The sequence below is a fragment of the Fibroporia radiculosa genome (assembly GCF_000313525.1).
Source record: "Fibroporia radiculosa TFFH 294 genomic supercontigs, scaffold1029, whole genome shotgun sequence".
Lineage (NCBI taxonomy): Eukaryota > Fungi > Basidiomycota > Agaricomycetes > Polyporales > Fibroporiaceae > Fibroporia > Fibroporia radiculosa.
Window position 1 is genome coordinate 53,421 of NW_012133255.1, and position 25,116 is coordinate 78,536.

The 25,116-nt window shown below is 49.8% G+C and overlaps 9 protein-coding genes across 9 annotated transcripts; 3 read left to right on the top strand and 6 right to left on the bottom strand.

Moving 5' to 3' along the window:
* Nucleotides 1–270: 270 nt before the first annotated feature.
* FIBRA_01977 (uncharacterized protein) lies at nt 271–2,468 on the bottom strand (the record flags this gene model as incomplete). Its single annotated transcript, XM_012323845.1, has 13 exons — nt 271–361; nt 411–554; nt 600–731; nt 783–864; nt 919–941; nt 998–1,164; nt 1,212–1,225; nt 1,285–1,405; nt 1,454–1,569; nt 1,621–1,769; nt 1,824–2,015; nt 2,074–2,206; nt 2,273–2,468. The coding sequence occupies 13 exons, from the start codon at nt 2,466–2,468 to the stop codon at nt 271–273; spliced, it is 1,560 nt and encodes a 519-aa protein (XP_012179235.1).
* A 3,008-nt stretch (nt 2,469–5,476) lies between these two features.
* FIBRA_01978 (uncharacterized protein) lies at nt 5,477–6,571 on the bottom strand (the record flags this gene model as incomplete). The annotated part of the gene is made up of 2 exons (XM_012323846.1): nt 5,477–6,241; nt 6,305–6,571. 2 exons carry the CDS (start codon nt 6,569–6,571, stop codon nt 5,477–5,479), a joined length of 1,032 nt encoding a protein of 343 aa, XP_012179236.1.
* A 726-nt stretch (nt 6,572–7,297) lies between these two features.
* FIBRA_01979 (uncharacterized protein) lies at nt 7,298–7,913 on the bottom strand (the record flags this gene model as incomplete). Its single annotated transcript, XM_012323847.1, has 3 exons — nt 7,298–7,386; nt 7,443–7,686; nt 7,743–7,913. 3 exons carry the CDS (start codon nt 7,911–7,913, stop codon nt 7,298–7,300), a joined length of 504 nt encoding a protein of 167 aa, XP_012179237.1.
* A 3,386-nt stretch (nt 7,914–11,299) lies between these two features.
* On the top strand, nt 11,300–13,501 carry FIBRA_01980 (uncharacterized protein; the record flags this gene model as incomplete). The annotated part of the gene is made up of 13 exons (XM_012323848.1): nt 11,300–11,492; nt 11,550–11,682; nt 11,735–11,932; nt 11,987–12,129; nt 12,187–12,302; nt 12,351–12,471; nt 12,535–12,548; nt 12,602–12,768; nt 12,825–12,847; nt 12,902–12,983; nt 13,034–13,165; nt 13,218–13,361; nt 13,411–13,501. The coding sequence occupies 13 exons, from the start codon at nt 11,300–11,302 to the stop codon at nt 13,499–13,501; spliced, it is 1,557 nt and encodes a 518-aa protein (XP_012179238.1).
* Nucleotides 13,502–14,863: 1,362 nt separating this feature from the next.
* On the top strand, nt 14,864–15,752 carry FIBRA_01981 (uncharacterized protein; the record flags this gene model as incomplete). The annotated part of the gene is made up of 6 exons (XM_012323849.1): nt 14,864–14,997; nt 15,056–15,078; nt 15,135–15,216; nt 15,271–15,396; nt 15,452–15,595; nt 15,647–15,752. The coding sequence occupies 6 exons, from the start codon at nt 14,864–14,866 to the stop codon at nt 15,750–15,752; spliced, it is 615 nt and encodes a 204-aa protein (XP_012179239.1).
* A 631-nt stretch (nt 15,753–16,383) lies between these two features.
* Nucleotides 16,384–17,911, bottom strand: FIBRA_01982 (uncharacterized protein; the record flags this gene model as incomplete). Its single annotated transcript, XM_012323850.1, has 4 exons — nt 16,384–16,529; nt 16,581–17,223; nt 17,276–17,431; nt 17,483–17,911. The coding sequence occupies 4 exons, from the start codon at nt 17,909–17,911 to the stop codon at nt 16,384–16,386; spliced, it is 1,374 nt and encodes a 457-aa protein (XP_012179240.1).
* Nucleotides 17,912–18,355: 444 nt separating this feature from the next.
* FIBRA_01983 (uncharacterized protein) lies at nt 18,356–19,288 on the top strand (the record flags this gene model as incomplete). Its single annotated transcript, XM_012323851.1, has 4 exons — nt 18,356–18,452; nt 18,499–19,052; nt 19,125–19,213; nt 19,264–19,288. 4 exons carry the CDS (start codon nt 18,356–18,358, stop codon nt 19,286–19,288), a joined length of 765 nt encoding a protein of 254 aa, XP_012179241.1.
* Nucleotides 19,289–19,583: 295 nt separating this feature from the next.
* On the bottom strand, nt 19,584–22,373 carry FIBRA_01984 (uncharacterized protein; the record flags this gene model as incomplete). Its single annotated transcript, XM_012323852.1, has 12 exons — nt 19,584–19,695; nt 19,754–19,850; nt 19,903–20,003; nt 20,064–20,347; nt 20,403–20,582; nt 20,633–20,714; nt 20,799–21,061; nt 21,125–21,255; nt 21,310–21,432; nt 21,487–21,934; nt 21,982–22,006; nt 22,069–22,373. 12 exons carry the CDS (start codon nt 22,371–22,373, stop codon nt 19,584–19,586), a joined length of 2,151 nt encoding a protein of 716 aa, XP_012179242.1.
* Nucleotides 22,374–24,573: 2,200 nt separating this feature from the next.
* Nucleotides 24,574–24,912, bottom strand: FIBRA_01985 (uncharacterized protein; the record flags this gene model as incomplete). The annotated part of the gene is made up of 1 exon (XM_012323853.1): nt 24,574–24,912. The coding sequence occupies one exon, from the start codon at nt 24,910–24,912 to the stop codon at nt 24,574–24,576; it is 339 nt and encodes a 112-aa protein (XP_012179243.1).
* Nucleotides 24,913–25,116: the final 204 nt, after the last annotated feature.

The window sequence follows — 25,116 nt, forward strand, 5'->3', positions numbered from 1 at the left end:
TGATTTCAATTCGTGCCACCATGAAGCATGACACCAAGAGCTTGACCGAACGTAGGGCAATGATGACTGGAGAGACCATGGTCATCACATATGCCCATAACGTACCGGATTGCCGTGGGGTTCAATCTGGTAGTTGAGATGTCTACTATGGGGTCGACTCCGTCATTTTCGAATGCTGGCTTGGAGAGGCAGGACGGCTTCAATTGTGGCATATAGTGACAGTAGGATGCGATAAATGTACCAAAAGTATCTATCTATTATCAAGAGATGTCATGCGATGTCAGTCTTACTAGATGAAACAATGGTCTCTATCGCTTGTAACGACCGAGGCTTAAAATCACATTTGAACGGGAGTGGGTGACTATTGCTCGGGTAAGACATTATGCATCGCCGCGCAACGAGACACTGACCTAACAAAAGCATCTGAAAAGAGCGGCTTAGGTGTGACTTCGCGGCCAAATTCGTCTTTTGCCTTGCAGATGTCCATGGTGGACAACACGCTGGCAGCAAATAGCCAGACGGTGGAATCTCCAAAATTTCGGCCAGGGCAAAATCTATGACAGTCAATGCACTGTGTGGTGATGTAGGGTTTCCCGTACCTTCTACCAAAGCCGAACGCGGCTTTGGACGGATCTGGTACAGTCGGATTAGAACTAAAATCAAATTCCTCAAATCGCTCTGGCATGAAACGGTCAGGGTCGGAAAATAAATCCGGATCGCGGAACATAGCCCTAGTTTGTAGTTAGGATGGCAGTTCAAGTGCGATACGCTGGGATAGTTACCAGACATTTGGTATAATCAGAGACCCAGCCGGCAAATGATAACCTCGATACTCGTCATCTTCCAACAATCGGTGTGGTATAACTTAATCCTATGTCACTAAACGCTGTGCACTTGTAGATGCTCTATAATGCTTACCGAAAGGCAGAGGGCATCCCCAACTGGCAGTACGAACACTTAGAAATGGTCAAATCAGTAACCGAAAACCCACGCTCACCGGTATACTTCCTTCAGCACGCATTCCAAATACGGCATCGAAGATCTATCCTCAAAGACGGGCAGACGTGACTGCTCCACTACTCGACTGATCTCTGCTTGTGCTTTTCGATAGACGTCAGGATACAGCACCATGGCGAGCACAAATGACATCATCACGGAGATTGTCTGTGCAAAGTGAATTAAAGGAGATTACGAGAACAGCTGAAACGTACCGTGTCAGTGCCAGCTAGGTAGTATTTTCATACACCTTCTCAGCGCAATCCAAATCCCAGAGTAACCACCTACCTATGTAAACCATAGCAGCAGCACCCTTTAAATTATACTCGTCCTCCAGAGTTATCGAACCTTTCTTCGAGTACTCGTCGAGTAATTCAGATAGGAACGAGGGCTGGGTAGATCCGGCGGCCTGTATTTCAGATCAGCCACGGCTAAGACGCGCACGACGAAAACTTACCAGCGCTCTCTGCACCCGTTCGTATGGCTCATCAAGCATGATCCTCACCATGGCTGCAAGGTTGCAAGCCCTTCGTTTGAGTCCATTTCCAGGCATCCAGCTTGGTATATTTTTCACTGACATAAATGGTCTTCATGTTCACAGCGCGCAATATCATCACAACTCACGGATGGGAAAGAAGTCTATCAGGGTCGAGCCTGCACTGCCGAGTTCGAATGTTTCCGTGAGAAGCTTGTCTGCCCAATCCATAAAGTCGACATCCGGAGACGATGACGGATGACCGTAAGCTATCTCCATCATCGCTGAGCCAGAATATCTGTGTACGGATAGCGTTCAGCAACCGTTGGCCTGTGTGGCCCGCCATACACACCTCTTTATATGTAGCATGAAATCAGCAGGCGCGTCGAGCAACACTGACAGCAAACGCCGGACCCCTCTCTCTTGCAGGCTGCGGTAGTTTTGCTCTGCAGTATTTGCCTGGAATGCCGATTGAAACCATCGCCGATGTAACCGCCACTGGTCTCCATATGGCAATATCGATAGAACAGAATCAAAACCCATTCTGCAGCGGCATGCACATGAGCATCACCGCCACATCACAAGCCAGTGAGTAGGCTCACATTTCATTCAGCATGACCATCCGTGGCCGGTCAGAGTATTTCGAACCACGCTTCTCCAGCAAATCGTGGGCGACTTGCACAGAACTGATTACTACAGTTGGTTTGTGGAACACATTGAGGTAGAATATATCTCCTAGAGAAGGTCATCAGCAATTGGTACATAGGACAGGTATACAGTCTGCATAAACAGTCTGCGCACCGTATTTCTTGGCCCATTCGGCAAAGACCTGGTGCTTATACTCCAAGGGTAGCTGATGAAGATTGCCTATGATCGGGAGTGGAGATGGGCCTGGAGGAAGCTTCTTGTTCCGCAGACGAGTGTGAGAGACCACGAATGCGCAGAGCAGAAGACCAATGATAGCAGCTAGAACGATTGGATTGGATGCCAGGTCCATGGCTGGGACTGCTTTGGCGTGCGTATGAGCGAGAGGTTGTTCAATCGAATTCTGTATATATGCATTCGCGAACGGACCAGAGCTTCTACTTCCCAGATATGCGTCCGGGATCTCTCCTCCCGGCAGAGCCGAATGACGGCATAGGTTAAGACCATCGCGTTAGAACCGTTTGCCTTGAGTCATGTACGAGATATCAATAGAAGGGTCATCACCTCTACCACGGAGAGTCCACTTGTACATTCTTTACACTTCGGGCCATCAGAATTGAGACAACTCGGTAGTCTTTTTTCTCATGCTGTCGTTCCGTGTTCAAGTCTGCCTATCTTTTCTGTGTTGCGGTAGCGGGCGCAATGGTTGTTTAGTTATGACAAATGCTACCGAAGCCAGGTTCCAATGCCATACACATGTCGTCAGCTGATTCGAGCAGATGTCAAGTGTCAGCTAAAATTGTCCGCTAAACAAGTCGCCGTACCTTGTTTTCTCCCCAACGGTCTATGGTCGAGATTGCCCCACAAGCTATCGAACCTTGCACAAAGCATACACACAGGAATGCTGCTAGATTCATCGGGTGTTGCTAGGAGCATGATGTCCAACCGTGCTAGCATTGCGCTCTGAACAGACGAGATGTGCTGATCCATCTTGACAGAACTTCTCAGAGCACAGCAAGCGAGCAGTGAGATTAAAAGTAGCAAGCAAGGCCACAATACAATCTGGAATATGGCTATGATCCCCAAAGGGGATAGTAGGTTCGTATAAGGTACATGGCAATTGCTTCAACCAAAGCCAAATCGAAGAGTCCCATCACTAGACCGGGAAAAGCAAACGTGATAAAGCGATATCAAGTTATGATCAAAGAGGTAACATCTAGGGCGTTCAAGTGCTAAAGAAGATGAGATACGCCGTTCGCAAATTCACAACCGACCCCAAGTAGGACCCCGGAAAATCCCCTATGAGCCTAGATCCCTCAGGCACCTATTTTCGGCTGTCGGAGTAGACCCAAATTCGGCCTGATGGCACATATGCTCCCGGAGATTGGTCGATTTTTGGCTCTAATGGGATCAAACCTCAACAAAAACAAATCGCAGAAAATCGCAAAAAAAAATCGCTGACTACTTCCTCTTCCATTTACCATCCATCACATCAACAATATATCTCGTGTAACTGCATAGAATATTAAAAGCACTGAATGTACAATAGAAAGTATCTAACCACAGTTCCTCAAGCTAAAGCTAGCTCGTAAACCTTGCTAGACATCCCGACTATTTTCCTCTATAGCTGGTGCATGAACGCGTTTGCGACGAGTGCCCATCTCTCTATAAACAGCCGGAGCACAAGCGATCAGCTCATTATGTAAACGTTCGATGTCCGGTAGGCATTGCATCATGGTATCGGTTGGCCTTAGCATCTTCAATCCATGCCGCAAAGGTATCTTCGCCTGTTTGCCAATCGGGTTTGGGTATAGCGCGTCGAGTTATAATCAAACCAGTGTGAGACCCCCAATTTGGCGGTCATGGGACGGGAGATCCTGCCAGAGACCCTCGTTTTGGCGGTCCTGACATCGAAGATGAGCAGCAACTGACCCAAAATTCGGCCCTCGGGGATCTAACATAAGGGCTCTGGAGACCCCCCCTTCCGGTAACTCTGAGATTGAGGCTCATAGGGGACTTTCCGGGGTCCTCCCCGAGTCTACCCATGGGGAGCGGCAATTCCTACAAAGCGTACGTGACGATTACATAAATTTCCCATATGGACCACCCCGCCGAATGTATTTATTCGATTTGTATGATATTAGAACAATGTAGGTCAATAAAATAAACTAATAATCAAATTCAGGATCACCTTCCATGTCGTCAATGACAAAGTCCTGTTGATTTGTTGGTTTTCGTAAGCTCATTGACAGTATTCTTAAAGCGAGTCTGTGTAGATCTCAAATTGGTCTTCACCAATTCGAGTTCATGCTTCAGGATAGCCAATGTAGTATATTATATTCACAGGGCTTAATTCAAATTCAAAGATGACACTGTAGGCACACTCCCCAGTCCGTCTGGTGAAATCACATGTCACGAGTCTGACCGTACCGTATCTGAGCTCGCATTGCAGTCTCCGTTCCAAGTTCCAACACGGTGCCCAGTCGTCACGCAGCCGTGGGCGACGCGCTTCGCGCAAGGTAGTCGGAGGACCAGCCAGTGGATCATGACAAACGGTATATACCTGATGACATCGAAATCAGTCCCTGCAGAGATGAGGTCCATCTTCTGGAACTTCATGATATCTTCCAACTGTGAGCGTACTTCCCGTGCTTTCCGAGCAGTCTGCTTGGGGTGCAAGAAATGATGTAGAGCTCAGTTATCGCGGAATTTTAACACATACTTTGAGTGGTAAAAATCATAGATACGTCCACGTACCCGTGGCTCTTCCACTGCACGAAGACATCCAATAGCGTCAAATGATCGCTCTCTGGTGCATTTTACTTCTCCCTTGCAGCATCCGCTTCCTCTATGCGCTCCTTGGGGCGATAAAATACGCTCGGAACGGAAATCATAGATACAATGGTGAGCATTTCCGCGGAGCATTTGTACTCGACTCGACAGACACAATGAGCATCTTCGCCATGGAGGGCGCCATCGAGAATTCGGAAATTTTGCGTCCAATCAACGCCAGATCGTCTAGCATACAAAAAAAAACTCTGTTCTGCTGATGCCGCTGGCACTGAGAACCCAACACCTTAAACAGGTAAGTCACCCTTGGTGGCTGACGGCGCCGTTACAATCACGTTCGTCATCGACAAAGGGGTAGATCCTCTTATTCATCATTGGCCCATATACCTGTTGAACAAGTACGGTGATGACGCAGTTCATAGTTTGTATTTGAAATGCAAGCTTTGCGCGCAAAGTTATCGTAATGTTATGAGCGAATGACGGACGTTCCATGCGATGATACATTCATGAACAGCGTGTATTACACTACAATATGTACTGGTGAATCATGATACAGGTATTCTCTAGCCTCTAGTTCGTGACCACACTTGTCTCCTTGCAATCCGACTGAAGGGTGACGTTTCTTGTGCATCCCAGGGATAAAAACGATACTACATACTTTAAAACACCGATCATGCGATGACCAAATGCAGGCTTTGTATCAGAACACTTGAGCATTCGAACAGCCTCAATCATGATGGGCTGCCGGAGAGGATCGGGGCTCATCAGCCGCCCCGCGATACCGACTAACTGCTCATGGATGGGCGAAGGCGACTTGCAGTGAGCACACAACTCTTCAACAACCTTGCCACAAGACCACAAGTCAGCTCGTATGGGATCATATGATATCTCACCCATCTCCGGCGCGATGTACCCCTCCGTGCCGAACAGGCCAGTGACCGTTTGACTAGTGCGTTTGACGCGAATCGAATGACTGAAATCTATGATGGTCAGTCTCCCATACTCCGGCTGAATGACAATGTTTGCGGGCTTCAGGTCCAGGTGGGCTACGCGATGTTTGTGCATAAACGCGACCGCCTCGAATAATTGTAATGCAGTGTCCTTCAAGTGTTCGTCCACATCTCGGAGACACCCAAGCCAACCCCCGGATGGAGGCAAATGGACAAACGTCCCCTGACTAGTCGACCGGACCTGTATTGGACGAACCGTATGGTTCATGGGAGAGTCGATCGCGTTCAGGTATTGGAGCACATCGACTTCAGTCTGACCCTTCGGCACGAACTTGAGGATTCCCGCTTCGTGATTCTCATCCCACACATAGGCGACAAAAGGGTGCTAACAGGAAGTCATAGATTAGCTGCAAGTCCAGGGCTGCTGAGAAGTGGATGTAAAATATACCCCGAATAAAACGTACTCGACGACCAAGCCCATCTGTTCGACGACGGCAGCTCCCTTATCAGTACCAAAGATTCCCAAGTCATCGTCCAGATTAGGTTTGCTCATCTCGGCGACGCTGCCTAGCGCACGATGCAAAATGCCCGTCGACGACGCCCAGCCTGACTTGTCCTTTTTGTTCGGATGCGACACCATCTTCCAGCCAATATCGTTGATCTCCCGCAAAACTCGTTTCTTCGATGAGTCTAGTTCCTTCTCCAGATCAGCCATTACCCCTCGGAGATTATACAGCTCTCGAAGAAAGTGTACTGCGTCGATGCTCGCTTTAAGATTGAAATCCTTTTGGTGAATGTATACCTGTCAGGGATATAGGTCGCGTTGGAACCACAGGCGCGCAGCAATACTGTTATTATCATACCTGCTTCGTATTTGTGCCAATGCGAAGGATGTACCTCTCCGCCACGAAATCGGACGTGAGGTATACACATACAACGAAAAAATCCGCTTTCGAATCGCTTTTCAAAAGGAATTGTCACACACGCACCGCCACTAGACCTTGCGCCAACATCCGGTACCTATCTTCTTCGCTTGCCATCTCCGACAAGACAAAAGGGGGACGAATAGCCACGGAAAATAATGCTCCAATCGCTGATTGGCACATATTTCCGCCATCCACCAATCAGATCCGAAGGCTGTATAAACACTGGAAATTTCCAAGACGCCTGTCTAGAAGTGTCAGATTAGCTTAAGTATCAACAGCGACATAAGGAGACTACACACTCTCCAAATACGCAGGGACTGTTTTCTGGAAGAGTCGCTACAAACAGAGGTCTAACGAAATATATCGTTAGGTCACATGCCTTCGAAGACGACGATGTATGAGACGCCAGCTGCAAGTCTGGGACATAGCAATGGAGGACATTGAAGAGTGTCACGATCTCACGGCGCTTCATGACCTGCATATCGTTCTTGGAAGGGGAGAGCATCTCTTCACATTCATGCTTCGTCCACTTTCCGGGTATGCGCATTGTTAGTTGAAGTACCACGAATAGATCGGCACTTTTGCACAGCTGCAACAGCTGGGGCTGCATCGGGTCACATAAATAAAATAGCAAATGCACTCAAAGTGGGTGATACATACGTTGAAACACTTTCTTCTTATGATCAATGGTATAGAAAAAGTAACACTCAGGCGGTGGAAGTTGTGGCTGTTTCCTCAGACTTTTAACTTTTCCTAGGGTCCTTGTCGCTAGGGCTGTGCTGGGTAAAAGACTATGTATTTGCTGAGCCGGATTTCTGACCCGAGTCGCAACCTGCTCGAGCATATAGTCACTTTTTTCCAGTCTGTCCTCCAGTGTTTCTTCATGGCTGAAGGGATCGTTCACCTAGAATCGATGAACATCGTGAGGCATATAGAACATGTGTTTGTGAAGTTACTTACTTTCCAAATCCTAATACGAAGTGAGTCGACTTGAGGCCGCTGCAAATCCTCAATGGCGACTGTGAGACCCTCCAACGTGAGGTCTGGTTTAACTGTCATGTACTGCAGACGGTTTACTTCTCTGGTGAGTGGGCTAACATGTATATAGTAGAGTCCCAATTCAACGGGCATGTTGATACTGTAGTAGCAATCTAAGATACACCTAAGGTTAGAGGGCCGTCGACCGGTCGACCGGTCGACACCCACAATGCAGAAAGCATCCTTTCGACCAGGCTCCTGCCCATCCTTCGCTCCTAGGTAAGGGGACTTCATCCCGTCAGCTGTATATTAATAGATCCCACGCGACATTCACGCTACATCCACGCTACTCTCGCGTGCAATCTTTTGAACCTTATTTCCCCTTACCTCTACCTCTCGAAGCCGGATGGGCTGGAGCCTGCCTTTCGACGCCATCAAAATGCACGCAAAAGGCATTGGAATTGCGCGATAAGACTTTAAATAACACAATGTAGGTATCTAACCTTTTCTCATAATTGAAAGTAGCTTTTTGCCTTTCCAAAGCTGCAAAAGGCACATTTGTCAAGCATTCCACTAGGTCAGAAAGTAAATTTCCTTGAGTATCACAAAGGGACCATGTCCTCCTGATGGAAAGGATGAGTTCTTTGTTGTGACCCGGTCGGCACAACACTGACGCGCACCGGGCAAAGGTGGTAAATATGATGAGTGATACCTCGTTTTCCCACCCCAGCCTCTTCTCATTTTTGCGCCCCTTTCAGTTCACTTTTATTCTCGCTCAAAAATATAATAACCCCCCTGTTAAACACAACGGACGCGTGTGAGTTCTTGTACGCAGGTAAGCCAGTGTGAGCAAATAAGGATGTGTTGCGATAACTATACTTAAGTCAGTGCCGGATTGCTAACATAGGTTGGTGCGGCTTGCCCACTGTTGGCTGTAGCATCGAACATGGAAGATCACTAGCACTAGCGGAACAGCGGTCAATTATTCAGGCTGAGAGCTGTTCCTGCTGAAATTGCATATAACAGGGGATCGCACACGTAACATACTATGAAATTATTGGATTGGAGACCAGTTCCATGGGGGATGCTTTGGTGTGCATATGAACGAGGGACTGTTCAAACGGATAACTCAAACTCTGAATATGTGCATTCGCGAACAGATCAAAGCTTCTGCTCCCCAGAAATACGTCCGGAACCACTCCTCCCGATAGAGTCGAATGACGGCATAGGATAAAACCCTCCTGTTAGAACCGTCTACCTCATGCACGAGATAACAATACAAGGGTCATCAACTTCAGGCCATCGGAATCGAACCAACCGGGCGATCTTTTTTTCCATGTTGTCGTTCTATATCTGTCCATGATTTCCATCCTGCAGTAGCGGACACAACAGTGTCTGTTCAGCTATGACAGATGATACCGAACGCTTATGAAGGTCCCATGTATATGTCGTCAGTTGACTGGAGCAGATGCCAAGTGTCAGCCGGAATCGCCCGCTGAGCAAGTCGCCATACCTTATTTCCTCGCCAACAGTCTATGATCGAGATTGCTCCAGTAGCTATTCAATCTTGCGCAAAGCATACACAGGAATGCTGCTAGACTCATCAGGTATCGCTGAGAGCGCGATGTTACACCATGCTAGCAATGAGCTCTGAACAGACGAGATGTGCAGACCCATCTTGAAAGAGCTTCTCAGAGCACAGCGAGCGAGCGGTGAGTTCAAGTAGCAGGCGAGGCAAAAAATATACAATATGGGACATGGCTATGATCAACAAAGGGAATAGGTTCGTATGAGGTGCATGGCAGTGTATTCAACGAAAGCCAAATTGAAGAGTCCGATCCAGACCGGGCAAAGCAAACGTGATAAAGCGATATCAAGTCAAAGAAGTAACGTCCAGGGCGTTCAAATGCTAAAAAAGACAAGATACCCGTTCGCAAATCCACGCCCCAGGTCGAAAACAATGTCCATGGAGGCATACAGGGCAGCTCGCATAGATGATAACCAGGCTTCAAGGTAACTGCAAAATGCACATATATGATCTCTGAATTATGTAGATAACTTGAAGAGCACATACCGAATACAGTATACGTGCTCAGCCGGGGCAATACACGTTGCGATGCCGAAGATATGCGTCGCGACGAGTAAAGTGTTCGTTGCAGCCTTCGCACCGCACGCCAGTGGCCTTGAGGTGCACCGTAGCGATGTGTTTACCGAGGCTGTCGTTGCGGAGAACTTTGTTGCATATCGCATCGTTCTCGTCCCGCCATTGACAGTGTGTCCTCCCTTTTCCGACCCACTGTGGGAAGTGGACTGATCTCAAGTGCCGCTTGACTCCTCCAGGCGTTACATCGTCGAATACGACACTGCATATATCCTGAGGCCCGGTTGCCCAACGGCAGTGACCAAGAGGAGCGTTGACTGCTTGTTGCATAGAGATTTCCTGCACAGAAGAAGATTAAAGGTGGAAACCAATGGATCATTTGGCGAGAACTCACCGATTAAAATTTGATAATTTGACTGGGGAGGAAGAGACGACATTTCAGAATCTTATAAGACGACAGAAACGCAAGGTGGCTCGCGCCGTGAGCTTGTGAAGGTATGCGAGAGCGCAAGCAGTCCATCTTGGAGATTGAGCGGTTGCACTCAATAGGATAATCTACAAGGTCCATTGTCAGCTGCGGGGATGAATTCACCACGAGTATACGGGCGATCACAGCTGCTGTGTCCATATATGCTATTCTTCGTGAGGACGGAGACACATTTACGGAGGTGACTGCTGTGACATTAGCTCAAATTCTGGCACGGATCAGTCCACATGGATGTGTCGAAGCGGTGGACTTGTGCTGTGGACCGCAGAGAGCGGGGTGTCCGCTTTTGAGACGTAGCCTCGTTGCTAGGGTCGAACATGAGGCATTCGGGAAACAGGGAAAGCGTGGTGGATATGAATACTGCTCCTCCGCATTGAGAATAATCCCACCGTTGAACGAGATTCTGTCCACAGCTGGCCAAGGTTTGGAGCGGTGTCGAATGCACATGTATTTCTTCACGACGAAAGGTGGTAGATGCTGGTGTCAATGTCCGGCGTATCGAATACTGTGCTGGCGTACTTACTTGTGGAGAGTGCTTAGACCTGTCAACGATGAGGTCCCGAGCAAGTCGCAGTAAGTTGGGTTTGAAGTCGCAGTCTCGAAGATGAAAATATCATGAATCTGACCGTTTGGCGCCTGATATTCCGTGCCCATCGCGCTCGGACCGTCAAGCGCCCGCAACACCATGCACTGGTGATCAGAGGCAGGACCGACGAAACGTCGACCAGTCACCGGTTTAACGTTTACCGGTCAATCTTGCGGAGAAAGTCGGCTGGGACCGTGCAAGACCGTGCGCACACACCGTAGCGAGGTACAGATGGGTCTAATGCACGCGTGGTCTGTTCACAAGCACAAGCTTGGGTCCGTCGCAAATGCATATATATTCGCAGCTCGAGCGATCCGCTTGAGCCATCGCCCTTCTCCCATACGCACACCAAAGCAGCCCACGCCATGGACCGGGCCTCCGACCCAATAGCGCTGGCTGCTATTGTTGGCCTTCTGCTCTGCGCACTCGTGGTCTCTCGCACTCGTCTGCAGAACAAACTCCCTCCAGGCCCGTCTCCCCTCCCGATTATAGGAAACATTCATCAGCTACCCTTGGAGAATAGACACAAGATCTTCGCCGAATGGGCCAAGAAATACGGTGCGCATACTATCTGTCTATATGTCTTATGTACCAACCATTGATGACTTTCTCCAGGAGATATATTCTCTTTCAATGTGTTCCACAAATCATTTGTGGTGATCAGTTCCGTGCAAGCCGCCCATGATTTGCTGGAAAAGCGAGGCTCGAAATACTCTGACCGGCCAAGGATGGTCATGCTGAATGAAATGTAAGCCCAGCAATTGACCGTGACAACCATGCTCATGTATGCGTCATTACAGAATGGGTTTTGATCCTATCATATCTATATTGCCATACGGGGACCGGTGGCGGTTGCATCGGCGATGGTTCAGAGCGGCATTCCAGACGCACACTGCAGAGCAACTCGAAACGTACCACAATCTGCAAGAGACGGGGGCCCGGCGTCTGCTGTCGGTGTTGCTTGACACACCTGCTGATTTTTTGGTGCATATAAAGAGGTATGTACGGTGGGCCACCCAGCCCATCGGTTGCTGAACGCTATCTGTACGCAGATATGCTGGCTCATCCATGTTGGAGATTGCTTACGGCCATCCGTCATCGTCTCCCGATGTTGAATTCATGGAATGGGCAGACAAGCTTATCACGGACACATTCCAAATCGCCAGTGTAACTCTGATAGACTTCTTTCCTATGCGTGAGTAACGCCAGTATCGTGTGTCACGAACGCTCAGCTTGAGCTCATTTGTATCAGTGAAGAACATACCGAATTGGATGCCGGGAAATGGACTCAAACGAAAGGCTTGTGAACTTTCAGGTATGGTGAAGATCATGTTCGATAAACCGTTTAATCGGGCGCGAGAAGCACTGGTAAGTTTCCATCGTGCGCGTCTTAGTCAAGGCTGACCCGAAATACAGGCCGCCGGATCCACCAAACCTTCATTTTTATCCGCATTACTCGACGAGCACTCGCAGAAAGGTTCGATAACTCCAGAGGACGAGTACAATGTTAGGGGTGCCGCTGCTATGGTTTACATGGGTATGTGATTACTCTGGTGTTCAGTGGATTGCACTGAGGCAGCAGTATTGATTTCTTGTCCAGCTGGCAGCGACACGGTACTTTTCAGCCCGGGCTCCTCGTAACCACCTTTGACCGACTCTGTTCATAGACGATCTCCGTCATGACGACATTTGTGCTCGCCATGGTGTTGTATCCTGAGGTGTACCGAAAAGCACAGGCAGAAGTTGATCGGGTGGTGGAGCAGTCCCGTCTGCCCACATTTGAGGACAGAGCCTCAACGCCATATCTGGAGTGCGTCCTGAAAGAAGTATACCGGTGAGCGTGGGTTTTCGGCTACTTGTTTGACCATTTCTAAGTGTTCCTGTGACTAGTTGGGGATGCCCTTTGCCTTTCGGTAAGCACTGTAGGGTATCTGCAAGCATATGGCATTCAATGACATGGAATTTAGTTATACCACACCAGTTGTCAGAAGATGACGAATATCGAGGTTACCACCTGCCGGCTGGAACTCTGATTATGCCAAACGTCTGGTGGGTATCCTAGTATACGACATTTGAATCGCCGTCCTGATATAGACCAGGGCCATGTTCCGCGACCCGGAGGTGTTTCCCGACCCGGACCGTTTCATGCCAGAGCGATTTGAGGGATTCGATTTTAGCTCTAATCCGAATGTACCAGATCCATCCAAAGCCGCGTTTGGCTTTGGTAGAAGGTATGAGCACCCTTACATCCTATCGCTGCACGGTGCATTAACCGGCCCGCAGACTTTGCTCTGGCCGGAGTTTCGGCGATTCCACAGTTTGGCTGTTTGCCGCCAGCGTGCTGTCCACCATGGACATCTGCAAGGCAAAGGACGAATTTGGCCGCGAAATCACGCCTGAGCCGCTTTTTGTGGATGGCTTGATCAAGTTAGTGACTTGTTTCGCCGCGATACGCGTTGTCTAACTCGAGAAATAGCCATGCTCAGCCGTTCAAATGCGATTTTAAGCCGCGGTCGTCGCAAGCGATAGAGACCATTGTCTCGTCGAATAAGGCCGACGCCGCGTAGAGTATTCCAATAGTAGATTAACACTTTGAGTGCACTTACAGCATCTTACCCCCACTCTACACTCTATATGATAATTGGAGCTAGCTTGCCCCTCTGCGCCAGCGTTCGATATTGCCCGATTCCGCCCTACTATCGGCGTCCAGGCTACCAGGTTGAAGTCCGCAGTATTATGGGCGCACGATCTTTCGGATCGTCATCCCCGTAAGCCCTGCAACAGGTCGGGCCCTCTCAGGTGACCATGAACGTGTTCTGATAGCTGCGCAGTCTACGCAGTTGAGCGGCTGAGCTTTGCTTATGAGGACTCTGGAATCGCTGGCCTGGTGCCCCAACCGGTTCTTTCTAAGTATCCTAATGTACGACACAATATCGGCTGCCACTTGTGAGTGTATGTGTTTCGCTTGATCGGCCAGTGGCTAACGCATACTTCTCAATGGGTCTGCAGCCGTACAATTCTGTGTGGTGTTGCCGACTGTACTTGCCATCGTTTACGTCTTGCACTCTCGATGGGTCAGCGGGAAAGACTCGTTTCGTCCAGGCTCCAAGCCGCTTCCATTGGTTAGTAGCGCACATCAACCTCTTTTCAGAAATCTGCATGCAACCTTCACTCGTTGGGCTGAGCAATACGGTACGAATGCCTGTTCACTGCATGCAAGCATGCGTGGATAACAGAGCATTCCGGAACAGGCGACATCATTGCCGTACGATTGTTCTTCGCGCCCCCACTCGTAATTATCAGCTCGCCGGAAGTCGCACAGGAGCTCATGGGGAAGAGAAGCGTGAGGTGCTCGGACAGACCACACCCTATATTCATACGTGAAACGTATGTTGTGATGACGATGACGATGACCTGTTCGCGCGATGACACTGATAGTCAATCCGCCAATTTAGGATTAAGATGGCCGCGACCCCCACGTTTCTTTCCTGTGGAAATCAATGGCGCCGCCATTGTAAATGGTTCCAGACAGCTATCCGAAGAACAGCTGCGGTTCAGCACTTCCACCCACTCCTTCTAAGAGAAGCGCGGACTCTGCTGGGCAGTTTATGTGAGGAATCCAAGGAACCCTGTGCGTTCATATCGCGTTTTAAACGGTCGGTGGAATCAAATGGTTATCACCCCCTACATCACTTTAATCTCAGTTGCTCTCAGCTATGCCGCCGCATTGATGATGGACCTATGCTATGGGAGGACGGTGACAGCACTTGACAGCAAATTCGTAAAACTCTCTGAATCGACGGTCACAACTGTCCTCGACGCAGGAGGCCCGGTGGCGACTGATGTGGTTTGTACTTTTTCTTCCTCGCATACAATTGACCAATCGTAGCATAAAGACCGTCACAGCGCTGTCAACATTCGTCCTTGCGATGGTCCTGCATCCCGATGTTTTCCTCCGGGCCCAAGCAGAAGTAGACCGAGTCACGGGACACTTACGGCTTCCCAACTTCGACGACAGACTGTCGATGCCCTATGTCGAATGTGTGCTGCGAGAAGTATACCGGTGTGTCATTCCACTCTGCGCGCGATCAGATTCGGCCGTCTGAGCAACTCCGTGGCAGGTGGGGCTGTCCACTTCCATTTGGTCTGTTTCTGATACTCTAGAATTTGGGTTATTGATAACCAACGAGAACCATTTAGGAGTACCCTATCGGCTCGTAGAGAACGATGAATGTAGAGGATATCATCTTCTCGCGGGGTCTACGATCATAACCAATATCTGGTGAGCATGCTTACCGAAACCACATTCGTGGCGATAGTTATGGTATTTGTATAGGGCAATGACACGCCGCACAGACGTCTATCCCGACCCAGAGCGGTTTCTTCCCGAGAGGTTTGAATTGGCTCACGGACAGACCGCACTGCACGACCCGCGAAAGTACATATTCGGCTTTGGCAAACGGTGCGTTCCGGCATTCGGCGTACAGGTGCGTAGTCCAACTTACGGTATCGCATAGGTCGCATCCCGGGTGCGACTTCGCCGACAGCAGCATTTGGATTGTGATGGTGGGCATCTTGTCCGCTTTGGATGTGCGCAAGGCGCGCAATCGGACGGGAGAGGAGATCTCGCCCGTGCCAGCATTTAAATCTGGCAGCGTGAGGTACGAGCATCCAAGCGCACTGTGTGAACAGAGGATTGATGTCATACAAAGGCACGCTGCGCCCTTCGAGTGTGATATCCGAGCACGGCCTGGAAAGGTCATGTCGCACCTGCCCGCAGACTCTGTGCAAGACTCCGTATACTCGCAGTCGCAGTAGGTGACCGGATCTGGTCTCCGTTGTATGAACACGTATACCACACGCGTCGCTTGTTGACCAAGGGCGAAGGCTGTTCAGCTCGCCTATCAATGAGAAGTCTTATTCTCGGATTGTCGATCGAGTCTACTACGTAGACTCGGAGCTCAAAGACTTGAAGGCACCGTGAAGTTGCAAAAGAAGGGGGGGTGATATGTCAATCGACAGCTCATCTTCGAGATCGCATCACAACACAGCAACCGGAGAATTTCTCGTAAGGTAGTCCTTCGTATTCCCTTTCCCGCTGACAGTTCTGTAATTGCATGTCTCGACCTTTCTCGCATGTTACCCGAAATGAGCTCGAGGCCAGAGAATCGACCAATACAATTAGCATGCTCGTGTAAGAACAACGTCTGATTGCCCATACCACTTGCGGTATGCATAATTAATCGAATTGTTTGATAAACGGTACACTGAAGCGTAGTGTTCATTACACAACGTGTTAGCAGTATGAGGAATATCGGAGGCGTGCTTGTCCCCCACTAGAATTAATGAAAGTGTCATATTCTGGTGGCTGTCTTACAACATCTACGCACATATCTCCCAATCACAATAAGCACAAAGCGTAATGCAATCCTTCCGCCTTTCTTAAGCATCACAGGAGGCCGAACTCTTCCTTCAAGGCTCGAGTCACCCTTGATTTCTCCCAGTCCAGTAGTACAGCATCGTCATCATGCAGCAAAATATTTGCCGGACAAACATCTCCGTGGAGGCGATCAAACGAGTGCAAGACAGTCAACACTACAAAGATGTTAGCATGGCGGACAACCATACAGTGTATTCAAGCCTTACAATGAGCTGCTTTTGCGAGTCCTGCAAATATGTGCGTCAATGAATTGCTGGAGTCGAGCGGCTTCCAGTTGGGCTCCATCACGATTCGCTGATGAGCCCTAGATTCTTGGAATGCAGAAGGAGCGCAAACGGACAAAGAGCGCATGTTGTCGAATTTGTCCTTCAAGAGCGGGGTGTCGTCAACTTCCTCATGGATAGACAGGCGCCCTTGATATATCGTGGCCGTTATATGCTGATCAAGAAGCGTATGCAGAACTGGATCGGTTGATACGTTGCGGGCTTTTTGCATCAGGCCTCCTTCCCACTTTGAATTCCTGGTGCGCTGAGCATGGCGCCCCTTAAGGAGTATGGCCGAGCCTAGACACTGATGTTTAACATCTGAATCTTGCGACTCCCAAGCATAGGTATTCATAAGATGCTGCCCAATGTTAGCAAGAGTCCGCGTCTTCTGGTATCGATGGTTAGCCTGATCACCATCTTTCGCGACCAATAACGTAATTATAGGAAAACCATGCAAATTGCCACACCCGCGCATCAATGCACAATCGCTATAGAGGTCAGGAAGTACCGTGAAGTCCCAGCCAAGCTCATAGGGTTGCGCATACGCGAACGCCAACATCACTCGAACGAATACACTATGATCCTATCAAAATACTTTGAATACTGCATACATGGTGCACAAAAATATTACTCACTTGCAACAAATCAAATGATTTGGTGACTAAGATATCTGAGCGTGATGCGAACCAGATTCTCATGTCTGTGTGGTCAAAAGCTATTCCATATGCAAACTTTCGACTAGAATCTTGATGAATGCAGTGAAACAAGCTCCATAACATTCTGCGTATGCACTGCGAAATAGTGAATCGACGTCGCACGTGAACCATCTCATTGGAACTCACGTCACTGTCATCCTGATCGTACATATTGAAAACAACAGGAAGGCCAATTCCGATCCAGTAGCTGTGAGAGTCTACTCTTGCACCATTTCTCCAGGCAAAGTAAGCATTGGGACGCAACAACGACGCATAATTGCTAGCGTAGAATATTTCATTGTCCTGCTGGAAAGTAAGAAATGGTCGATTCGACAGTCCGCTTGCGTCCATGATGGCATTAAACAGACGTCCAAGCGAGTTCATAGCAGCGTCCTGGTCTTCAGTGTCCTGAAAGAAGTCTCGCCATGTGCCACCTCCCGTCATAGATGCGTTTTCGCCCTCTTTCAACTTCCCGATGATTTCATCGACATTGAGCCCTTCGCACAATTGAGGACAGAGCTGGTCCAGAAAGGACGAGACGGAAACTTGAGGAATTTTCAAGCTGAGAGAAAACATGATGAGGGGCTCTGCTTCAAGACTTGCCGGTAGCAGTTGAAAGAGTCCACGGAGGATGAGAAGCAGCTGAAGCCGAGGCTATAGCCCTGCCCTCTGGTCTGTGGAAGAGCTGACAATGAGATGAACAATGCCATTTGGGGCCGTTCGTCCTCGTGAACTCCACGAGTTGAAGAGAGCCACAGGTGAGAGACGCCAAGAATCGAAATCGACGCGACCCGTTTAGGATGCGGTAACGTGACCGCATTGCGTTACCTCATCCCCAAGGCCCGACGACAGTCCGACGCGCCGTTCCTTCGCCGCTGCGCTCACCATCTCCAAAATGTCTTCAGCATCCTCTTCTCTGCGTTCTCTCTCAAATTCTGCTCGTAACGTACTGCGACATCGCAGCAAGCGACTCTCAAGCTTGCCCCAAACATCGACGAGACATCTGTCAAGAACCGCACCATGCTCAGCAAGTCTACACCATGGGACGACCTTGGCTACATTCTACTCCACCCATCATGCAAGGACAATTGCAAGCATGGAGAGACCCTTGCAATGTGTGCTGAATTTATATGTTGAATAGCGTTGTACTCATCATTTTGCAGATCGCTCCATGTTCATCCAGACTGAGACTACGCCCAACGACGATTCACTAAAGTTTGTTCCTGGCGTACCAGTCATGGAAGATGGAACTGCGGAGTTTTTGGACACAAAATCTGCTCTTAAATCCCCTTTGGCCATTCGCCTCATGGGCATTGAAGGCGTTACTACTGTCTTCTATGGCCCTGACTTTGTCACCGTTTCCAAGGACTCTGAGACGGCATGGGCGGTCGTGAAGCCCGAGATCTACTCAATTCTCATGGAGTTCTTCTCATCTTCTCAGCCTCTCTTCCGCTCGCAAGAAGACCGTGACGCCGCTGGGCCACTAGACACGCAGATACTCGACACCGACTCGGAGACTGTAGCGATGATTAAGGAGCTGCTTGAGACTCGTGTACGACCTGCCATCATGGAGGACGGAGGCGACATTGAGTACCGAGGATTCACAGACGACGGTATCGTGGAGGTCAAGCTTAAGGGGAGCTGTCGAGGATGTGACTCGAGCACCGTAACGCTCAAGTCAGGTATTGAGCGTATGCTTATGCACTACATTCCCGAGGTCAAGGGAGTGGAGCAGGCAAGTTCCTACTTCAAAATGACAGCCATATCTTTTATTCACATAGTGATTTAGATCCTTGACCAAGAAGAGACCATCGCCTTGGACGAGTTTGCGAAATTAGAAAAACGGCTCTCTAGCGACAACTCGAAAAAAGATTCGAGGTGAGGGCGCCCTTCGCTCGAAAAAGTTGATGTTCATTTTGGTCTTGCAGCATGGCACAGTACATGTCCGTTTGAGTATGATTTCATGTCCTGTATGGACTTGCCCACCTACCCACTGTATCTATATCATGCCCTTAGATCACACATCCCCAGGATATATTACAATCCATCATCAATTGTACCACCACTCACACAAGTGCACCCCGAGCGTAAGGTCAAGTTGCAATCTAGATCACCATCGAAGGTCGTAAATAATACATGTACATGAGGAACGACACGATATGAAGCATGAGGGGTCGTTATATTCCAAATAGAGGAGCTCTAAGGTTCTTGCGTTATGATATAGCCAATCAACAGCATGCAGGAATACTCAAGGTAAGAAGGCTTGTGCCTGTAGATTCCAGATTCTTGCATACTCTCCCTGACGTTTGAGCAGCACGTCATGTGTGCCGGCCTCCACGATTGTAGAGTCGTTCATGTATCTAAAGATTGTCAGCACAGCCGCTTTGAAGACATTGCCAGCAAACGATTTAGACTCACAGAATCAAATCTGCGTGTCTAGTCAGGTTGCCGAAACGATGAGAAGAGAACACCATTGTCTTATTCCCCCGTAGCTCGCGCAGCCGTGCGAACAAATCTACAGTAGAAAGGTTGGCTCAGTTGATATGGACAATGTCCCCTCAACGCACCATGCTCCGCAGTGGGGTCTAAGGATGCACTCGGCTCGTCAAAGAGCAACAGCCCGACCGCCGAGTCTTCAGAGACGATCGACCGCATGAACGACCGCGCGCTGCCGGCCGGCTCCGTTCAGCACGCCGTGAGATAACCAAGGTCAGGAAACGAGACTCACACAGCGAGGCGCTGCATTTGGCCGCCGCTCAGCTCCACGTCGTTCTGCCCGCTGATGCCCCCTGCAAACCGCACCGCACCAAAGTCGACTGGGCGCCCGAACAGCTTGCGCGTGCCCTCGGGGAGGCCAGAGTAATAGTCGTTCACGGGGCGCTCGAGGTATGCGTCGAACCCCTCAGGGAGCTTCTCAATAAACTCCTCGGCGCCGCCGAGCTTCGCGGCGAGGCGGACATGCTCGTCGCTTACGCTGTCAGAGGGGTCACCGAGAGCGATGTTGTCGCGGATCTGTATACCGTCGTTAGCATCTGTACGTTGGTCGATGAGGGAGGGGGGCACGGACGGAGAGAGGGAAGTGTGTGTAATCTTGGAAGAGCACAGATACTGTGCGCCTAAGGTCAGCGAGTTTGAGCGTGCGGATGTCCAGCCCGTCGATGAGGATCTCGCCCTCGTCGACATCGTACAGGCGTACGATGAGTTTGAGGATCGTACTCTTTCCAGATCCGTTCGAACCGACGATTACCTGGCAAAACGGTTTAACGCACGCGAAGATGAGGGCTCCGAGAAACGTACACAGAGCTGTCCTGATGAAAGCTTGAACGACACGTTCCTGATGGCATAAGCGTCTGTGCCCGGATAACGGAATGACACATTTCTAAACATTTTTTTTCGTAATTTATCGAGTGAAGTAGAGCAGGAGTTAACAAGTACAGTAGTCGGACTGGAAAGTTATGGTTACCTGAATTCAATTAAAATCCCTGCCTTGACTTTCTGTGTGTCTTCAGGGAACGGAACTGTTCCGTCCTGGATGCGATTCGGGATAGTGACAATGTCGTATAATTTCCGCACAGTAGCAAGTTGATCTGCGATCGACCCAAACTGGGAGATGAAACGGAAGACGGTGAAGCCGAAACTGTCCGTCGTCTGTTGTATAAGGTTGAGCGAGGCGAGGGAGACAGGTATTGACGATGGGTATTGCACTGCGCGGAGTGTGAACACAATCTACCAATGACACATTTCACAGATTTAATAATCAAGCCAAAGACATCTAGACGTCATTCATACCTGAGGCAGAGCGCGCCACGGTTCTTTCATGAGTGATACTACAGAGAATTTGTCGCGAAATCGCTGCTCTCGCAAAACCTCCATGAAATCACCAGCCTTGTCCCCCACTCGATCGGTGAATTCTTTGAATTCTAAGCGCGGCGAGGACGTTAATATCCGTAAGTGTCTATTCAATCCAAGCTCACGTTTTGTACAAAATTCTTCTAAATTACAAGCGACAAATTCCTTGCGGTGTTTTGGATTACTCACAAGCCGCTTCATACCTTGCATTTTGATGTAGTCCTGATTCCTTGTTGTGGCGGCCCATACTGTAGACTATTCATCAGACGACACGGGTATCTCGTGAGCGGCATGAATCGAACCTTGTGAGTCTAACGAGAGAAACTTGGTACTAAACAGCCATTCAAATACTGAATGAGAGAGGCCGATTGCTGCCAGCAGCGGTCCATCGAGCTGTTCTCGCAAAATGGCCATGAGGACAGATAGTTGTGTGATGATCTGTACAGCGCTCATAACAGCGGATGACACCATGGAGAATGTGTCCCATGCAATACCACCACGTGAGGAAGCGCTTGCTGCTTCTAGCTGTCGTTGTACTGCATGGTCTTCAAATGTTGGCAGATCGAGCCTAGCGCGTGCATGAAATAAATGCACTGAATAGTGCTGTTTGAGGCGAGCGATGAGCGGATATGATATCGCACTCTTCGCAAAAGAAAGCAACCGGATAACAATAGCGCAACCTATACGACCGAACGAGATTCGCATCAACAGATTCGTGTCAACGGTTCTTGTGTCCACAGCTGTTTGCACCTGAGCTATACAATTAGCGATGTGAAGCACATGAAGCGACGGCGTACAATGTGCAGCAACTGTCCGGAATACCTAGTTCGTGTGATCGGTCAGCACTCTCGCTGCTAGCGTCACGCCATTCTGAGCATGCGTACCATAAAGAAGCAGCAGGGAGGACAGCGCTCCCGAGCTCGACAGCAATATACAGAGTCAGCAGGAACCAGCAGTTTTTTACTCGCGATATGTCTTTCATCATCCTCCAAACATACGGGAGGCTGCGGGACATCTCCAGGTAGTGTTCGAGACGCGATGAGCCTGGAAACTGAAATCCAAGCACTTGCGGCTTTTCTTCGTACAAGTCCCAGACCCCGACAGTAGAGTGCTTGACTCGTTTGACATCCTCGGGGTCAAATATTCCCGTTCGTGAAGAGACATTCCGATTTCGTCGACGGCCTTTCATTGTGAAGAAGCTAGAGGGTTAGATGTCGGATTCAGAGAGTGCTGGAAAACCGCAGAATTTATACACCTCTAGTACCACACAGATCCCAAAGCGCAGCTGCTAGGCCTTCGACCCCCACCCGACTTCGCTCCGTAGTTCTGGCAGCGCAGCAAACGTTCCAATCTGGACAGCGTCAGCACACGTGATGGGCGCTCACGTTCCTTTACCGATCAGGATTCTACTTTAGGAAGGTGTAGTTTTCATGAGGCATTTGTGCGTGGGAATTCGTGTGTACGTACTACTAGGATCGCAGCTGTGTGCGTATTGGACGCCCGTTCTTACGATAGCACTCTTTATCTTCACAGGAAGATGAACACTCTGGAATGAAATGTGCGGTATGTGGATGCATAACTGAGTGCTGCTCTTCCCAAACAGTTTTAGGAAATTCCAAGACGAGCGGTCTGAACGCGGCTAGTATGCCCCACTAGTCCGGCGCACACCCAATAACTCGCTCAAAGAACATAATGTATTATGTCTAGAGTTTCCATTCTAATAAACGTCTTCAGCGAACGGGCATCACGCTTGGCAGACGGATATAATCATTTGCGATTTCCCACAAGGCAGCATAGCTATGCCGCACGGGCTCGCAATTTTCACGCACGATTTGAAACTTAATCGCTGCCGAAAGTCTTGATGAATACCAAGGTGCTGTGGAAGTTCCACTGACGCACAGCCGAGCAGACGTTTTGGCATTGCGCGGATGCGAGGCATTTGCGCCGTTTGATGCTAATCGGCCGCTAGCATGCTTTCTCGCGCGCTCTACAAATAACCTACCAAATTCATCAAAGAAGTACAACTATTCGCGATAGACCAATACACGACTACTCCGGAAGCATTTAATGTTGCTGTTCTTACAAGTATGTTGTTTAGTCGATATTGATTCCTCGTTTAACTCGAGGTAGAATAAATTTCAGGGATAGCTCCTTGCCAGAGAACGTGGAAAAATGGAATACCAAGAGTGTCGACTCTAGCTCTCAGCTGGTCCAAGTTTGCAGAGTGTGACATTGACCTAGCAGATGGACGAACGGCAAATGCCGCGCAACGTGACACTTCGTTGCGCATGCCGTAATTGCCTCAGCGTGACAATGTCACGCTGAGTACCCGTCCGGTTCGGATTCCGAAAATCCCCTTGGCACGCTTGCCCTCGTATTTATCGCTTCTGTCCCTGCTACATCTCAAGACCAGACCCACATCCCCCTCCTTGTCAAGAAGAGACTGATAATGGTAAGTATCCTGACTGCATTCAGTTGCCATCGACCTTGCCGAACAATCTACCCGTTAGGTATTTGTAGATAATCAGAAATTCGCATGGTAGGTTACCATGCTCCTGACCCCCTCTACACTGCGCTGACATCTTATTCAGCGAGTCGTGCATCAAGGGCCATCGCTCATCTTCATGTCAGCATACCGACCGACCGCTTTTCGAGATTAAGAAGAAGGGCAGGCCTGTATCGCAATGCGAGAAATGTCGGGAGCTGCGGAAAACAAAGCGCATGCATAATAAATGCAACTGTTCGTCCGGACCAAGAAGGGATATATTCGCTGGAGAAGCAGAGGCAAGCTCGTCAGCCATTTCGCCTTCCTCCAAGCGTATGTTTTTCTCCTGTCTACTGTCTACGTTTGCTCATCTACCCTTCAATTCCAGCGCGTAGATTCAAGCCCATTGCGCCTGCGTTGCCTAATGGGTTGAAGGATATGGTACCTGTCCAGTCCATCACAGCAGTATCAGCGGAGTCGGGGGCTCTGGGTATGCTTCGCATTACTTCCGCTCAAGCATCGCGCATTTACTAATTCTCTGCATTCTAGTGGATACCCATCTCACCTCGTGCCAATGCGACGACGCACGGGGCTGCACATGTCGTATCACTGTTGATGGCGCGTGTCACAGGGGCGCATCTCCGCACACTGTCCATTCTCTTGGTGATGGCCTGGCCGCTCTGGCGCAAGCCGCAGCCCTATGCAGCACGCACGAGCGTGACCTTCCACCCTCCCCCCAATCTTGTCTGATCGATTCTGATATTGGCTCACACTCTATTGAACGACGTGCAAAGCGCCGAGCGCAGCCGCTCGAGCGCCATTCCGAGCGCTCTCCGGCACCGCGCGGGTTGTCAGAACACAAACCGCACAAGTCACTCAGGTCTTCTATAGCTTCATCCCCTTGTCACCTATCGCCACCGACAAAAGGTCCAGAACTACCCCCGATTCTTGGCACCAGGTCCTTGCATGCGGCGTTCGCCTCCGGCTCGTCGATGCCCGAGTTCCCGGTAATTCCACCACTCAGCGCAATTGCCTCATTGGCCGGGTCAGGGTGCTGTTGCGGTTTGCAGTGTGCCTGCCCAGGATGCACGCAACATCGCGGGGGGGACCACGCGTCGAAGGACTCCAGGGACTGCGACGACGGCTGTGGGACCTGCGTTGACGCGTCAGGCGACGTGGAGCTCCCCACTACGCCCGCGAGTGACATGTCTAGATCGAGCAGTGGTGCCGGGCCCAGTTTCATTGACGCGTTCTTCGCGCGCGCGGCGTCGCTACCCCGTCCTCCGAACACGCGAAGCAGGGGGTTGGATCTCACGAATGTCCTAGTCTATCCGCCCACGCTCTTCTCAGGCGCGCGAAAGGAGCGCGAGGAGCGCAGCGCCGCATTTGGGCTCGTGAGCGTACCGCCTATGGAATGTGGATGTGCTGGAGGCTGCGGCTGGGCCGG